The sequence below is a fragment of the Coturnix japonica genome, chromosome 2 (genome assembly GCF_001577835.2).
Source record: "Coturnix japonica isolate 7356 chromosome 2, Coturnix japonica 2.1, whole genome shotgun sequence".
In the NCBI taxonomy this organism is placed as follows: Eukaryota; Metazoa; Chordata; class Aves; order Galliformes; family Phasianidae; genus Coturnix; species Coturnix japonica.
The window spans coordinates 74,987,450-75,005,838 of NC_029517.1; the positions used below are offsets into that span (position 1 = coordinate 74,987,450).

Genomic DNA, 18,389 nt, shown 5'->3' on the forward strand with positions numbered 1-18,389 from the left:
GTTGGAGTAGTAGTTCCCTGACCGCTTCTTCAAGAATCACAAGGGGTTCAGTCTGCTCCCCAGCTGAGACTACCAAGTCAGAGCGTGGGGAGCCCTGGAAACAACCAAGATGACTTTTAAAGACAGATGTAAAGAAGGCATTCAGAACCTCTGCCTTTTCCTTATCCTTTGTGATCACATTCCCAGCCTCATCCAGTAAAGAATGGAGATTCCCCTTGTCCTCCTCCAGTTGATGTATTTGTAAAAGAGTTTCTTGTTTGTTTTCACCCCAGTGGCCAGCTTAAATTCAAGCTGGGCTTTTGCCTCTCTGATTTTCCCTCTACACATCTTAACAGCCTCTTTGTAGTCATTCTGAATTGCTCTTCCCTCCTTCCACAGGTGGTAGATTCTCTTCTTCTCCTGCAATCTTAAGAACAGTTCCCTATTCATCCACGCCGGTCTTCTTCCCTGCAGGCTCATTTTGCGGCTTAGGGGGAACGCCTGCTCCTGTGCCCTTAAGAATTCCTTCTTGAAGAGCAACCAGCTCTCTTGGACCCCTTTGTTTGCTAAGACTGAATGCCAGGGGACTGCTCCTACTAGTCTCTTGAACAATTCAAAGTCCGCCCTCTGGAAGTCCAAGGTAACAGTTTTACTATTCCCCCTCCAAGCTTCACCATGAATTGAGAAATTTATCATTTCATGGTCACTCTGTCCAAGGCAGCCCCCAGCCTCCACATCTCCCACCAGACCTTCCCTGTTTGCAAAGAGCAGGTCTAGCAGGGCATTTCCTCTCGTGGGCTCTCTGACCAGCTGCATCAGGAAGGCATCCTCTATGCACTCCAGAAACCTCCTAGACTGCTTCTTCTGTGCCATGCTATACTCTGAGCATATGTCAGGGAAGTTGAAGTCCCCAATGAGGACAAGGGCTGATGACTGTGCAACTCATGCCAGCTGCTTGTAGAATACCTCATCTGTCTCTTCATCCTGGATTGGCAGTCTATAACAGACGCCCACCAGGATGTCTGCCTTGTCAGCCCTTCCTCTGATCTTTACCCATAGGGATTCAATGTTATCATCCCCCAGTCACAATCTCAGAAGCATAAAAGCATTCCCTAATGTATAGAGCCACACCACCACCCCTCCTTCCTTGCTTATCCTTACTGAAGTGTTTGTAGCCATCCATTGCAGCGCTCCAGTCATGGGAGCAAATACTGATAGAAATACTGATAGAAATAATAGCTAGGGCTCTAGTCACTGGTCACAGGTTAAGTGGCTTATAAAAGTGTTTTACTAAACAAATCTCTATAAATTTCTAGATGTTTGTGTGTTTAGTCTTTTACAGAACTATTTTTAAAAGACAAGATTCAAAACTCAGTAGCAGTATATCTGTTCATTGAAATGAAGTTCTGTATCTATTAATTTGGGATCTTGCCTCCAAAAAAATTTGTGAAAAAATGTGGCTCATTCTTTAAAGCTTAAAAAATTAAACTAAGAGTTCATCGAATTTTGTAGTATCATTATGCAACTTTTACATGCATATTGGATTAACTTTAAAAGGTAATCATTGAATCCCTCAGTTTTCCTCCCTAATTTTGAATAAAACCAAACCTAGATAAAAAGTCCAAATAATGGACTGTGAGTCCTAGTCAACTAGTGAGTTGAAGCTGAATTTTATCTAACGCTTCCATATAAAACTAAACAAGGCAAGGAAAAATATTTTAAAACTCCTAAGCAATTTCTTTAGTTTCATGTCTTAGTGTTTACAGTCTTCACAGATGCATATATTCAATTTTAAGATGTACTATATGAGTAATAAATAACAACTTGGAAGTTGTTGGCTAGTTAAGAAAATTTGTAGGAAAGCAACTACATTTAAGAGAAGCCAAAATAATTTTAGTGTTGTGATAGTATTTGTTCCCTTGATGCTGCTTTTTTTTTACATCCCATTAATTAAACTTATGCCCTTCCTGTTTCTTACTTTTTATAGGAATAATCCTCGGTCAGTAGAAAATGTATTTGCAATGCATGCTGCACTTGTTCAAGTCTTTATTCTGTTCAGATGTAATCCGCATATGACATTGTCATGGTTTAATAAAAAAACATCTGTTTTCCCAGTAGCTACTGTAATATATAGCCACTCATAAACAATGTTATCTATTTTATTTTTATTTATTTATTTATTTTTTCCATTAGGGGCTGATGTTATCAATTTTGATGGCCACGTAGTGTTACCATACAGATTCAGGAACAAGAAAATGAAAACACTGAAAGATGTCATCTCTCTGAAATTTAAGACTTCTGAAAGTGAAGGTGTAATCTTCCATGGAGAAGGACAACAAGGAGACTATATCACCTTGGAACTCAAGAAAGCCAAACTTTTTCTAAATTTAAATTTAGGTATTTTTTAATTTTTTTATTTTTGTCTGCTTTTGTCTTTTTTATGGGAGCAAGGCCAAGCCAGGACGGGCTACTTAGTGGGAATAAGAAGTCGCCCCTGTAAGCATGACTACAAGAGGAAGGTGGTGCCAGGACAGGTGGCCAGAATTAGGCCAAGGATTATTCTATACAATATAACATGCAGAAGGTCATGACTACTACCCTCTGCTCATCTTCCACGGGTGGGGAGGATGTTGCATCCCATAGTCTGAGGGGAATGAAGTCTTCAGGGCCTTGGGACAGTTGGTGAAAGGGTCTGAGGTGCAGGTTATTTTCTCTTCCCACACTTCATTTTTGGGTAGTGACATGGGATGAAATAGTAATATCCAGTCCATAAATGCCTGGCTGCAAGACTGGTGCTGCAGGCGGGGCTATGGATTCTTTGATAACGGCTGGATCTCTAAGACACCAGTCCTGACAGTAATACATGGGAAAGGTTTGTCTCACAGCAGCAGAAGGGTTCTGGGACAGGAATTAGCAGGACTCACTCAAAGACCTGTAAACTAAGTTCAGAGAGGGATGGGGATGTAGATTGACTTGCACTGGCGGGGCGGAGATCTAGTACTGATGAAAACCAGGACATGAGATGTCACCACTTGAGGGTTGCTGGGCATTGGTTGGCATGGGGTAAGACCTAGCACTGCTGGCAGGCCACAGGTGAGCAGGTAGATGTATTTATTGCTGTGGGTTGGTCAGTGGGTAGAGAATAATTGCACCGTGGCTGTATAAAGTGCATGTATACATATATAGTGTTGTGTATTACATGTGTTGCATTTTTCCCATCTTCCTCTTCTTTCTTACTGTGTAATTTTTTATCTCAACCCACAAGTTCTAATTTTCCCATTTCTCTCCCTCCATCCCATCTGGGGTGGAAAGGGGGAATGTGGAGTGGGAAAATGGCTGTGATGTTTAGCTACATGCCAAGTTAAACCACAACTCTTTTTGAAAGAACTTATATCCTTCTTTTTCCTCAGATATGGCAGGCCACATAATTTAATTTTGTGAAAATGCTCGTCGTTCCCTTTAGATTGTTCTTTTTTACTTCCTGTCCTGTGTCTTCCCACTTAGTTTGTGTGAGAAAGTCCAAACAAAATAAGATCAATAATATATTATTGGAAACTTGTTGGAAAGGAAAGAGGATTGGTAGAATTATATTTTGCCTCAGCTATAATTTGGTCTTCAGAAACATGAAAAAATAGCTGAGATTGGAAGAACTGCTGGAGGTCATCTTGTCCATCCCCCAGCTGAATCAGAATCACCTAGAGCTGGCTGCTCGTGAGTACATCCAGAATGGAAACTGTCATTATCTCATTTTTAAGAATACAATCAAGTGACTGTGTGAAAGAAAAACACTGTCTTTAATGCTAGGAGAATAAGGATTGCTCTTAGAAATCTGCAGCAAAAAATGATAGCAGTCTGGGAAGCTTCAGGCCACGTGAGGTTCAGTAACCTTCCTACAAAGAAGCATAGCTCAAAGGTAGGTAGGGAGAAGGTCCTGATTTTTTAAGCTTTAAAAAACTTCTTAAGATTTTACTATGAAGCAGTAGTAAAGTAAGTTGTATTAGCAGAAGATATTTTTTGCTGCTATTAGTTCATTTTGCTCTGAGACTCTTACACACTAACTAGTCCAGCTATGCTGGCAGTCTACTGATGATAGAACCTATTATAAGTTTTTATCAGACTGAGAAGACTTTTTATTAGCAGCCTATTATCAAATGCTATGTCCTCACCAGTACAGTACCCCTGTTCAGAACCTAATTCAAAGGCTATTCTAGAAAGAGTGGCAGCTTTTTATTTCAGTAATATAGGAATTAAAACACAGAAAGCCCTTAGTTGAATACTATTTTGCAACTGAAAGTAGCTACTGCTTCCCTGGTACACCCTCATATACCTAATATGACAAATATTTGTACAGTTCATTAATGTGATTACTAATTTATTTGATCCAGCCATCTGCATTTTTATAACATCACTTCTCCATGTGGTAGATTTTCATAGTGAATTGACTTCCTCCAGCCCTTTTGTGTGTCTGACATTATTCAGGTAAAGTATTGACAAAGTAAGAGAAAAATATTTGCCTAACTGACATGAAATGAAAATTGTTTTTGTTTCCATTCTTATTTTAGGTAGCAACCAGTTTGGCTCTATTTATGGCCACACATCTGTGATGACTGGCAGTCTCTTAGATGATCACCATTGGCACTCTGTTGTCATAGAACGCCATGGAAGAAACATCAATCTCACCCTGGATAGACGTGTTCAGCATTTCAGAACCAATGGAGAATTTGATTATCTGGACCTGGATTATGAGGTAGATGGTGAAATCTATGCATTTTCATTCAAATTGACTTTATAAAGAAAAACCCAATAGGAAGAGAAAATTGACATAATTAAAAATGTTTTGTTGTTTTTAATGTTTGTTGTTGGTTTTTTTAATAACACTTTTTTTTTTTTTTTCCTTATATTTCTTTTGAATAATCTATACCCTTAGGTATATAGTTTCCCTTCATCAGGTTCTTTCTGTCAGTTCTTGTCAACAGTTTATGGGCTGATTTGGCCCAGTTCCACAGGTCACTCCAACCTGCTAAACATGGATCTCTGCTCTGGAAAGGGATAGGGAAAAAGGATAGAAAGATAGGCCTAAGGGAAAACAGCTACAGCAACCTGAGGAGAAGCAAGATAATTTACTAAATAAGATATCAGAATACAAGATAACACACTATAATACAATATACTACAATATAGTTAGGATTGAAGCTAATAATTCAAATATAACAAGAGAGTCTGAAAACTGAAGGTGTGCTATTGGGGCAAACAGAAGGGAAGAGAGTAAGGTCCTGTTACTTTGCCAGGAATTTCATTTCTTCTCAGAATGCAAAGACCTCTGGGGCATGTAGTTCTTCTCTTCTGGAACAGATACTTGAAACTGGAACATTAACTCTTCAACTCCAAGTGCACTATGTGATCTTATGATGTGAAATACTGATAAACAAAATGTAGACTTCTAGTGTTCTTTTCCCTTGAAGACTGCAGCTTGGCCAATCACTGAGGTGACACCAATGTGGTGAACAGCGAAAGGGACTTTATTGAAGCTGATACACGCTTATATATTCTATGCTTATCGTCCACTAAAGCTACACACATCAGGATTAATAACGTAAGTGCGCCCACCAGGACTGCACACATCATTAGTCCTTATCTCAAGGGGAAGGGTCCTAACGCGTCACAACCTGAAGCCCGCTTACACCTAATACAACACCAAAAGTCATAAAAATATGACAGATCACTTCTGTTGTAAGGCTCATCCTAATCTTTTGTTTTAAAATGGGAGATCTATGTAATTCAGTAAGACTAGGGTATGCTATAGCTAAGCAACAGATGTAAGCACAAAATAGATTTTAAAAAAATCTTAATTTTTAATCATACACAAAGCATTACTTTCAGGTGTACATTCTGCACTTGAATCAGACAGAAGTATTTTTTAGTGACAGTTAATATACCTTTGTAGCAAAAGAAGCTGCTTAGAACTTTTATAACTTACCAATGATCTTGCTCTTCTTAGTCAAATAAGTACTTCCTTATATTATCGCAAATGTACCATCACTAACTTTTTTTTCTATAAAGAAAACAGTAAAGAGTTAAAGATTTAAAAAAAAAAAAACAAACAAAAAACAAAAACAAAAAAACCCCAATCCAGTTATTTGATCAATTGTTATTGCCCACAAGTTTTGATGAGAAATGATGCTACACTACACTTGCTCTTAGCCTGAAAAGCTGTCCTAAAAACCTGAAGGAAGAAACTGCAGAAAGGAACGTGTGCTCTTGGTAGAAGAGGACCAGATTATGGAATATCTGAGAAAACCATACACTTGTAAGTCCACAGGCCCTGATGTGACACACTCATGAATGCTGTCTCTGTGATATCCTTCTTGATAATCTTTGTTCAAGAAGCATCTGAAGACTGAAATAAAGTAGAAGTTATTGTGTCTTCAGAAAGTATAAGGTGGGACAGAGAATTACAGGCCAGTGAGGTTCCCATTGATCCCTGGGAAGGTGAATGAACAGCTAATCCTGGAATCTGTTTCCAGGCATGCAAAGGACAGAAAATCAACAGATGCTGTCAGCATGGTTTCACTCTGAAGACTTGTTTGACCAACCTCATGAGCTTCTGTGATGAAATAACAAGCCTAATGGATGAGGGGAAAACAAACTACATTGCCTATGTGGACTTCAGTAATGCCTTTGACTCCGCCTCGTATAATACCCTCACAGAGAAGCTGCTGAAGTATATGGACTGGATGAGCAGGATTGTGAGGTGGATCCAAAACTGGATGAATGGTCAGAGACAGAGGGCAGTGGGCGGCAAGTTTTAATTGGAAACCAGGAGTAAGCAGAATACCTCAGTCATGAATTCTGGGCACAGTCCTGTTTAGCATCTTCTTCATTCATTCATCTGGATGACGGGATAGAATGCACCCTCAGTAAATTAATGGAAACTACAGGGAGTGACTGACTTGTTGGAGTGTTGGGCCACTCATTAGAAATAGAAGATCTGAACTGTGCTACTGGAAAGTCGTATATGTGATTTTATTAAAGATTTTTAATTGATTGAACAACAGAAAATGTTAGGGTGCCATAAGCCAATTTACTTATCTATGTCGTATATGGATGTAATAAATGTATTATAAGCAGTAAGAATGGAATCCAGAAGGTGCAGTTTTCTCTCTTTTTTGACATTAGATTCCTCACTGGCAGGTCCCAAAGGTACATTTCAATCTCCATGTACACAGATTTTTTTTTTCATGTTTAATGGAAATTGTTTTAACACGTATGAAGACATTCTGTGGTTCATGTATATGAAAGGCAGAGCCTTGAGTTCTCCATGTTTTCCTCTCAATTAACTTACTGACTTTTGATGTTAGACAACATTACATTAGACATACATTGCCCATGTGATAAGTTAATCTACAGGTGGTAGATCTCAAGGGATCAAAACAATTTTTCATACAAAACACTGTAACTCCAAACATCCCCACTTTCCTCCTACCTTCACTCAGCTTGTAACTGAGCAAAAAGTCAAGTGGTGTGGGATACAATGTCCAGAAACTAGGGCATAGGAAGTTCTGCACGAATGTGTACAAGAACTTCTTTATGGTGAGGGTGACAGAGACCTGGAACAGGCTGCCCAGGGGGGTTGTGGAGTCTCCTTCTCTGGAGGTACTCAAGACCTGCCTGCCAGCCTACCTTTGTGACATGGTTAGGGAACCTGCTCTGGCAGGGGGTTGGACTTGATCTCTGGAGGTCCCTTCCAACCCCTATGATTCTGTGATATCTCTTTGGTAAAATGGGGTCATTTGTCCTGGGTGTATCCCATTCCAATTTTTGTATGCATTCTCAGTCTACTCACTGGTAGGGGAACATGAGAAACTTAAAAATCTTTGATACTACGTAATCACAATTCAGCAGAAGATAAAAAAAAACCACCACTGTGTTACTAATGCTGTTTTAGTCAAAATACCAGGAAGACCATTTGACAAAAACAAAATAATAAAATTATATTCTCCAGTTCTGCTTTTGTTTTTTTTGTTTTTTTGTTTGCTTTTCCTCAAAGTCAAGTCAAAATAACATAGAACATCTGCGGATATGCATGCAAAGTATTCTTAAGTAGCTGGTGTGTACTATTTATAAAACCCTTAGTTTTCAGTGGAGTACTTGAAATGATATAGTTCTTGCATGCAGTGCCAAAGTCTCCTATTTTGTATTTTAAAAGTAAGTCCCTTGAGCTGCATTTTCATGTTATCAGTAATAGCCAATGGAGCTAACAATGAATTACATTTGAAGGCTTGGCTCTACCAAATCTCACCAAGAGACTGCAAGCAGAAATTTTTATGAGATTTCTTGGGCTAGGAAGTCTAGTTGTAATCACTATTTGTGCCTTAATATATTTGATATAATTACTTAACATAGATTGCAAAGATAAATCTCATGAATCCTTTATTCTTCACACTTGGGCTGCAAAATATTTATGAAAGAGTGTAGCATTATTTACTTTCAAGCATTTCAGAACGACACTGATGTTGTAGATGCCTGTGTATTCTCTATAGAGTAACTGGGGGAAATGAGAGATTTTAATTTGTAGAATGTTTATTTTTTTTTAGTGTTTTAACACTAGAGTCTCTGGGAAACCCAGGGTAATTAAATTGGTCATGAATGAATATTTCTTTTTTGGCCTACTAAATTAGCTGGTAATTTCTTATTGACCATAACTATATGATAAAATCATGTTCTCAGTAGTGGAAGGTGAGCCTGTTAACAGAAAGTATTTTTTAGAACTGTGTGATTATATAAAATTCTGCTAGATAAAATAAATATGTAAGTATTATAGAAAGCAAATGCATTGCAGTGAAGCCCACAACTGCTACATTGTATTTTAAGCTCTGGCATACATTTAGAGCTGAGTGAATGATTCAAATCAGGCTATCTATCTGACTAATTTCTAATTTATTTACTTTTGTTGAAAAATTACTGAAATGGTCATTTATTTCAAGTTGTTAGTTATTTGAAACTGGTACTGAGCAGTAGTGATCAGAAGATCAGTCCATATGTGAGTAACTGTGATATGTTCTCTCTTTATTTGGGAAAACTTAATAACAGATAGGGTTTATCACCAAAAAATATTTCCAGTCGTGACTTCATCATAGACTTTTTCCTGCTTTTCCAGTACTTGTTTGATACTTTCTTTTTCTAGTAAGCAAAGATTCTAAGCCTTTGTTCTCCAGTAACTGTCTTTCATTTTCTGATACACTCAAAGATAACCTTTGGAGGCATGCCTTTTTCTGGGAAGCCAAGCTCTAGCAGTAGGAAAAATTTCAAAGGCTGTATGGAGAGCATCAACTACAATGGCAATAATATCACTGACCTTGCTAAAAGGAAGAAATTGGAACCTTCAAATATGGTAAGAACATAACTTAATGATCACCTAAACTTCTGTTTCTCTTTCTAAGGAAAATTTGTGAGTGTGTCTGGCAGATACTGAAATCATGGAATTTAAGTTTCAGCTTTCCAGATTTAGCCTTTGGGTTCAGATTAATGTTTTTTAAAAGAAAGCCACCAGATCAATGAATACCTTCTTGCTTTCCTTCCATATTATATTAATCCAGAACCGGGATAGACAATATTTATTATTAAATCAATTGCAGTATATCAAGGATGTAAATCTTGGTATCTTCCATCACTACAGAGCAAGTTACTTGGGTGTGCAAAATCATTTGAAAGGGATAGCTCAGAGCCATTTTATGGGAGCTCTCTAAAGCATATTAAAGATAAGGATTTTAAACTTCAAAACTGTTACTTAGCTGTTAACATTACAGATTATTAACATTATATTCTATTTTTATTTTTCTCTTGTTGCTTTCATTTTTAAACTTGTTTCTTTCTGTAAGGGAGATTAGGAAAGTACTTTCATTTCTATATTTTTAAGGATCCAGGCATTTTAAAAAGTGTTACTGGGTTAAATGAGCAATGTGGGTAGGAAATAAATCTATTGTCACCCTGAATTTGAGATGTAGAGTGTCTATAAAATCCTTTTTCTGATTTATTTGGATGTAAATTTTCTGTTTGTCTGTTTAGTTTGTTAGTTGGTTAAATTCTGTCACCTGTAACATTAAAGCAAAACCTATGTATATAGTTTTGGTAGTGTTAGTGGTTCACCACTAAGCTGTGGCATGCTAGTTTAATTTGCTTATTCTCTAGATTTCTACTTCTGAGAATATAAAAATAGAAGTGATCTTTTCTTTCAGGTGAATTATTTAAATTGTTTCCATTCTTCAAAAACAAAATTAGTTTCACTAATTAAATCAACATGGATTTTTATGTTTCTTAGAAAAACTTTTTTTTCTTCTAGTTCTGAGCCTGATTTAGCATGAAAAATACTAAGTTGAAACTACTGTTGTTGTTAATCATATTTATGATGTTGGCACTTAAGCAGTCTAACCAGGATCAAAGTTCCATTGTAGGAACTGTGCAGATGCATGGCAGCAGACAAACCCTGACCTAAGCAAAAAAGAAAAACAAATAACATGTAATGAAATTGAACACAAGCAAAGTAATTGGTAAGGCTATAAGAAGTATCATAGGGAAAACAAACAAAAACAGATGGAAGAAGGATAAAAAATGAGGTTTGAAACAAAAAGAAAAATGTCTTTATTGTCAGGTTTCAGAAGTCATAAAATGAAAGGGAACAAACAAATTAAATTTATACAATGAGGATGTCCAGAAAACTTAAGAAATTAATCTTGATTTTACATAGAACAAAAATAGAAGTGATAAAAATCCCTAGGTCTCACAAACATAGATGTTACAAACATAAATGCACCACTAAGAGTCTTTCAACATCTACTTAAGCAATTTATTCATTTTATCTTTAGAGGGTAACAATATGGAACAAAGAAGTTTTGCAGTTCTCTGTGATAGAGTAAGTGCCAGCAAAGATTTAAGGAGAATGAATAAGATGAATGAACTGAAACAATTTTTGCTCTTATTAATGCAGCCTGATTTGTTTTCACAGAAATGAGGCAAATAATAAGCATACACAAAAAGGGGAATAGGAAAGAGAAGAATAAGAAAAAAATTGGAGTGTCAGTTTTTCTCACAAATGGACTTGCAAACAAGAATTTGCAGTGACTTACTAGAGCATTAATTTCTAACTCTTGTTTACAGCAGGCAAGTTTTCCAATCAGTATTTTCTATTATTGAAAATAATAAGTTTATATATGGTTTCTTATGCTTGTTTCATTTATATTTTAATATGACCAACAATTTCAATATAAATGCATACATTTCAGTATAAATACACACTAAATATTTGATTTGCATGTCTCATTGCCCACAGAGCTATTCAGAAAATTATTCTGAATCTACACAAAAAAAATCTCTTACTCTTTGAAAAACAGGGTTTCTTTTACAGAAACAAGCTGAAGATTAGTTCTAACTTTTAGCAAGATCTAGTGAGCAATCTGTATCTAATGGGCTTTGTTTCAAAGGGGAATTCTCTTATGAATTACAGTCATAGTGGGAACTGGTAATTCAGTTCAGATTAATCTAAATGGCTCAGCAGGGAAAATACAGTTTTGGGTAACAGAGGAATTAGAATTATGTGTTACTTCCTCAAGAAATCTTTTATGCAGTTAGAGTGTTCATGGTAAATGAGCTTACTGATGTAAATAGGTAATAGGTAAATAATGCATTTGGCAGAATCAGCCTAAGCAAGTGCTCTGTGTGTAAGCATTTTATGAATCAGGATACCTTGACAGTGTCAATTGGATGTGGAAGCCACCTTCTTGTGTGAAAGTTCTTAGTACTTCATAATAACAGTGTTTTAAGAAAAACTTATAAATGTCTAATGAAGTGCTTTCTGAGTGCTACTTAAGTGACATTGTGGCTGGTGTGTGTAACTGAACCATGAGGTGCCAGCTCTTACAAAATGCTGTTGCCTTCTCTAGAGCAAATGAGGGCAATGACAGAGCCTTTATTTGAGAAATAGACACAATAGGAAAAGATACCGAAAAGAAATTACCTCACCTCTCCTAGTACCAGTCAGCAGAAAGGGACAAGATGAGGAATGTGACACTCTCCTGTAAATAAAGTTGCGCAGAAGAAATTGTTTTAATAAACTAACAAAAATATCTTGTGATTTCATTTGTTTTGATTTGGGTAGGTAGACCAAAGGCTATGTGCTCTCATTAAACACTACTGAGAATCACATTCTGGTATTATTTTTCCTATTTCCATGTAATGAATTAAAACTTCATATTAAAATTTGTATTAGGAAATTTTTGAACAGCTGAAGTAACTTAGCTTAAAAATCAAATCAAACTTGCTGTGGTGTAGGTAGGGCTGTGCTGGGGAAATTCATGGGTGTTGAATATGTTTGTAAGAAAACACATTGTATTTGTCATCTGAGGAACTGTGGGTTATTCTGAAGTTGATTCTTATTAAAAAAGATAGTGATCTTCTATTAGGTAGCACTGTGTGCAAGGCACTTAATGAGCCAACATTTGCCATCTCTCTACTAAAATATTTCATACAGTGTTTTAAGTGTAGTCACAGCATGATTAGTGTTTACATTTAAGTATGTTTACTTTGAATACAAATACAGGTATATGGAACCAGAAACCAACCTTTTTTTTTTATTTTTTTATTTTTTTATTTTTTATTTTAGAATACAGCACCATTTTAACAAAACAACAATAACAAAAACAAAAAAAAAAGAAAATATTTTAAAATAATCTACCTTTTAATATCATTATTAGCATTTATTTATTTATTTATTAAGCCAAAATATTTACAAGTACAACAAAAAACTTTGGGTTTTTTGTGCTGTTTGTTTGTTTGTTTTATAATAAATATAAACATATATAATGCCCTGCAAGTAGGTGACAAGATGAATTTAAAGTCTGAAACAAAATGTGAGGAAGAGCATAGTAGGCTGACAAAATTATTTCTGTCGCCGGATGAGAAGTTGCTTGAAAGACTGTGTATTTCTGGAGAAGAACAAAATACATCTACAAAGGAAACAATGAATCAACCAAAAACAAATATTGATAAAATGTGTCTTCACAGACAATTGAAGTAGCAAACCTAACCTATAGTTTTCCTCTAAGACTGAGTTGGACTGTTTGTATTATAAGATATTTCAGTATTTTGTTAATGACATTAATAATAATATTTTGCATTTCTATGTCTATAGGGACTTTTTTTTTTCTTTTTTCCTTTCCCCCTGCCCCTCCACAACAAACAAACAAACAACAACAACAACTCTCCTAAAATACTGTGTAGATTTTAGTTGCAGGAATCAGCTAGGCTGTCCCTGAATCAATATGCTGATAGCAGTAGATAGCAGCAGCACGGCTGAGAAGAATATATGTGTGAGAGTTCCAAACTTGTCTTCAAATGCATAATCTGGAGCCAGCTGTTTAAAGCTTCATTGTTCCATAAACAATGTCAGGAGCAAAGTTTTTAACCCTATGATTAGTAATGTATACTGAAGCATAATTAACCAGTGAGATTTGCAGATTAATCCTGCTGTCAGGACTGTGTAGATAACTAGCAATTTTTGAAGCCTGATTAAAATATTGACATCTAGTCAAATTTGAGACAGATTTTTGAAACATTACCTGAAGCAAAAGGTTGCTCGGTACCTAACAATCATATATTTTTCTTCAAATATATAGATTTATATTGAACATAGTCTTTCACGTACAGAATATTTGTGAACACATTTTCAGATATAGAACTTCCACATTTTCTCATAGTACAAGGTTTAATTGGAAAGTCAAACACTTAGTGCCTAATAAAAATCTTTCATTGAACAATACAGTAGCCTGGCTATTAGTCTCAGAGTATTACGAAGTCTCATTAAGCCACGTTTTGGAATACATGGTCATTAATTGCCATATTAATTGGTTCTTATTTTTCCTTGAGCGTGCTGATAAAGTACATATTGTTTGTGTGTGTGTGTGTGTCAGAAATGGAAAACGGCAACATAAAATGTAAAGTTAAAAAAAAAAAAAAAAAAAAAAAAGGTGCAACTTTAAAAGAGAGTTAGAGATTATATTGATTCCCTAGAGAAGTTTGTAAAATTATAAAATATTTATCTTCAAGGTGCTCTTTTTTTATTTAATCATTTGCTTGCCTTCTTTCATTAAGCTTGACATTTGTCTGTCTTTGAAACTGCAGATGGGATCTGTGAAGTTACTTTCCAATAGAAGATCTCTTGGTAGTCACAATAAATAAATAAATAAAAGGTTCCCGTCTCACTCCAATTTATAGGAGAGAGGCAAGGTTCTTTTGTATATGCATACCCGGCATGCGATTAAGAAACAACAGTTCAAATTTTGGTCCGACTACTTTATTACTCGTCCTAGCTGTTTAGGGAAATGGGGAAGGGAAGTTGGGCAGTAGGAAAGATAGGAAATGTAAGCAAGGAGTGTCTGTAGAGAGCAAAAGAGATAGTTATCACTATGGGTCCAGCAAGGTACGTAGTAGGTCCCTTGATCTCAGGAACTCATCATAGTGGGGGATGGGAGAAAGCCAGGAAAGATCCGCAGCAAGCAGGCATCTGGAGGTTCTTCTGAAGAGGTTTTCCCCTCAGGGAATTCTCTGTCAAAGGTGTCTTTGGGTGTTTTTCTCCAAAGTCCCTAGTTTAGTGAGGACCTTTTGTCCCCCATTTCTGTGTTGTTTTTTTTTCTTCTTCTTTTCTCTCAGTTTAGTGTGACATTCCTGGCGCAACAGAAAAACAAGCAGGAAGCAGTGCCTCTGTTGCCATGCACAAGCATTAGTGCCTTTTGCAGTGATCAGCTCCTTCAAGCAGCACCCCTGAGAAAGACTGCTTGTCCTGCTTCTGTTTTTTTTTTGCAATCATAAGCAGAGGTAGTGTGGCATGGTGACACCCACCATTCACCCCTCATGAAAGGCCTCATGAAGCAAGCGTTGAGACAAAAAAAGAAAAACAGTTTTGTCTTTCACAGCTCCCTCTGCTATAAGATTGAGAATGTACTTTACATTTCCGTCTGCGAATAAGTGCTGATGTCAAATTTAGAAAAATCTAGAAAAGATTTTAATTCTCTATGGGGTAAAAAGACACTCTTAATAAAATAATAACAATAACAATCATAAATAGTGAGTAAAAAAATAACTTGCTTATTGCCTATCTTAATGCAAGTGTTCAATGAGAAGAACAAGCACGGAAAAAGAAGCAGACAAAGTATATAACAAAAAAAAAAAAACCAAAAAAAAAAAAACCAAAAAAAACCCAACAACTGTAGTCAATGGGAGTTTCAGCTTTCATTCAAAAATCATAAAATGTTGTTAGGTTAGAAGGGATCTTGAATATCATGTAGTTCCAATGCCCTGAGATGAGCACAGTTGCCAACCACTAGATCAGGTTGCCCAGGGCCCCACCTAGCCTGGACCTGAATGCCTCTAAGGGAAGAGCACCCACATCTTCTCTGGGCAACCTTTCCCAGTGCCTTACCACAGTGAATAAAAAATTTCCTCCTAACATCTAACCTAAATCTCCTTTCTTTTAGTTTAAAACAATTCCTGCCTATGCTGTCACTCTCAGACTATGTAAAAAGTTGGTTTTCTGCCTGTTCATAAACTCATCTCAAGTACTGGAAGGCCACAGTGAGGTCTCCCAGAAAAAACAGTCCTCCTCTCCATTATAAATAAGCCCAGGTTCCTCACAGGTGAGGTGCTCCAGCCCTCAGATCATCTCTGTGGCTGCACTCTGCACCCATTCCAACAGCTCCATGTCTTTATTGTCTTCAGAACCTCAGACCTGGGCACGGTATTTCAGGTGCTACTTCACAAGGACAGAACTGAGGGAGATAATTGCCTCCTGTTACCCTGTTGGCTGCCTTTCTTATGAGGCAGTCTAGTATACTATTGTCCTTCCAAATTACAATTGCACACTTCTGGCTCATATCCAGCTCTTCATCCACCAGAATCCCCAGGTTCTACTTGACAGAGCTGCTCTCAACAAGTTCTTCTCCCACTGCACATACATATCTGAGATAGCTCCATTCCAATTGGCAACACCTCACACTTTTGTTTGTTGAATCTAATTTGGTTTTACATAGGCCCACTTTTCAAGATGGTATCTCTCCCTTCTGTCACATTAACTGCATCACTCAGTTTGGCATCAACTGCAAAGTTGCTGAGAGTGCACTCTATCCCACCAAGTCATATATCAATATCAATAAAGATATTGAAGAGTATGAGTCCCAAGATAGAAAAGATATCACAAGGAATTAACTCACCCCTCCTGGTAACAGTTTGGAGAAAGGGACAATTTGGGGACCCTCCCCCATTCCTACAGTCACGCCACAGAAGAGAACAGCAGGTGGAAGTAGGAACCCTTGCATATTCAGACTGCCATTAAGTAGGGTGGCTCCAGACCCCCACGCCACTCCCAGTGCTCATGTACTCATGTAGTTCACTCATTGGTTCAGGCTGTCACCCTGGAATTCCACTACACCCTCTATGTCTATGCAGGAGTTCCCCAACTTGGAAACAGAACAAATTTTCTTATTCTTAATGTGAATTTTCTAATGAGAATGTTAACATAGGAATACAAATTGTATTTCAGTTGATCTCTAGGGTTTTTTTTTTGTTTTGTTTTGTTTTTTTTTCATTCTGTTAAATCTAGGATTGAATGAAAAATATTTATGGGTATGTATGGCACATCTGGAAATGCTCAGATTAACAGTATCCAAATAAACATGTTTGCTATTTGGAAGTACTGCTTAGTAAGCTGAAAAAAGAAACAAGCAAACAAGCAAAGAAAGAAACAAACAAAATCTCTGGGCTACTCTTAGATTGAAGGAAAAAAAAAAATGAAAAAAAAAATCAAACAGATTTTCAGAGCAGCCAAAGGGAGTTCCCTTGTCTTTACTGAAAAAGTGGTTGTCATTTATCTAACTCATATAATAGATTAAATGCTCAAATTGAAAACAAGTATTTCTAAGATTTATTTAGGACATCCTCATACATATTTTTCAAACTTACAGTCTGGTTTCAAAATGCACCATAAATTTAAAAAAAAAAAAAAAGTAATTAAAAAGAAAAATCATTAAGGTGAGTTTAAAAATATGCACATGCCAACCATAATATCTCACTATGTGACTCCTACTGGAATTCTAAACAGTACTCAGGTGAATTTTATATCTAAACAACTAAGTATCTCTGACACTGTTGTTCAGTCCTTAATAGTTTTTAATGTGGAAATGTAAAGCTACAGACCCACTGCCCTGATCATCATTATCGTTTCTGTACTGTATCAGATAAAATCTTACTTTCTGAAATCAAATTGAAATTACCTCAGGATAAGAGTTTGCCACAGTACATCAGAAAAACCAACCATAAAATACAGTCAACTTTGCCACATAGTAGAGCTGTTCTTCAGTAGAAGAAGTCTTTGTATGCATTGATTAATTAAAATGTCAGTCCTGGAGATAGATTGCCTTAGGTAAATGCATTATGTTATGAAGTAATAAAATTAGTGCTACACGTTCCTACATTTCAGAGGAAAACAAAAAAATCCTGTCTACAATATGGTTTGACATTGTCCTCTCTCAGGAAAAAAGACATTACAATCTGAGTGAATATTTCATGTCTATGGCTCTGGTCTTACATACAGATATATTTTAAAACTTCTAAATTCAGGATAGTTGACTGGATTTTTATCAGTTTCCCTAGAAGTGATATTTTACAGATTACAAACTCCAAATTCTTCTACAAAGGAAATAACAGAATGATCACAGTTATTACATATTGTTCATGGTCAGCTACTCCAAATCTTTCAGCTTCAAGATTTACTGCATTTAATTTTTAAAAATTATCCAGCAGACAAGGTAACAGAGAAGACAGTTGTTCGCAAGTTATTATATGTCTTTCTTTTACAGCCTCATGTATTGTACATGTACAATGACTTGTTTATTTAAGGATATTTTGGAACCTTGACTTCATTTTCATGAAAACATGTGCAATTACCCTCTTACAGGTGGTTTCTCTCTGATTCATTTCTTCCTCTTTGAAATGGGAATATTAAAGTTTTCATGCAAGGTTTATCTTAGATGACAATTTAAAGGGCACAGTGTACAACTTACTACACATATGTACAGTGAAAAATACAACTAAGCCACTTTTTTGGCACAAGCCTCAAAGAAAAACAGAAATATAAGCAAATACATCAAATTATTAACAATAATGCTATTAATAATACATTTTTACAATTTACATTTTTTACATATTTACTTTTACCACGGTAAACTCTGAATTAAATGAAACTTCTCTAGAGCTGTCTATGAATTTAGTGGAATCTTACAATTTTACTTATGTGTTTTTTGTTTTGTTTTATTTGTTTTGTTTGTTTGTTTCTTTTTGTTTTTTTGTTGTTTTTTTGTTCGTTTGTT

General features: G+C 36.2%; 1 protein-coding gene across 3 annotated transcripts in view; it reads left to right on the forward strand.

Moving 5' to 3' along the window:
- CNTNAP2 (contactin associated protein 2) overlaps positions 1 to 18,389 on the forward strand; it is a 559,041-nt gene that overhangs the window by 223,751 nt on the left and 316,901 nt on the right. For all 3 annotated transcript variants that reach the window (XM_015854927.2, XM_015854925.2, XM_015854926.2), the window contains 3 exons: positions 2,173 to 2,376; positions 4,542 to 4,726; positions 9,227 to 9,370. In XM_015854927.2, coding sequence (XP_015710413.1) covers positions 2,173 to 2,376; positions 4,542 to 4,726; positions 9,227 to 9,370 — 533 coding nt within the window. The remainder of the gene's footprint in view (positions 1 to 2,172; positions 2,377 to 4,541; positions 4,727 to 9,226; positions 9,371 to 18,389) is intronic.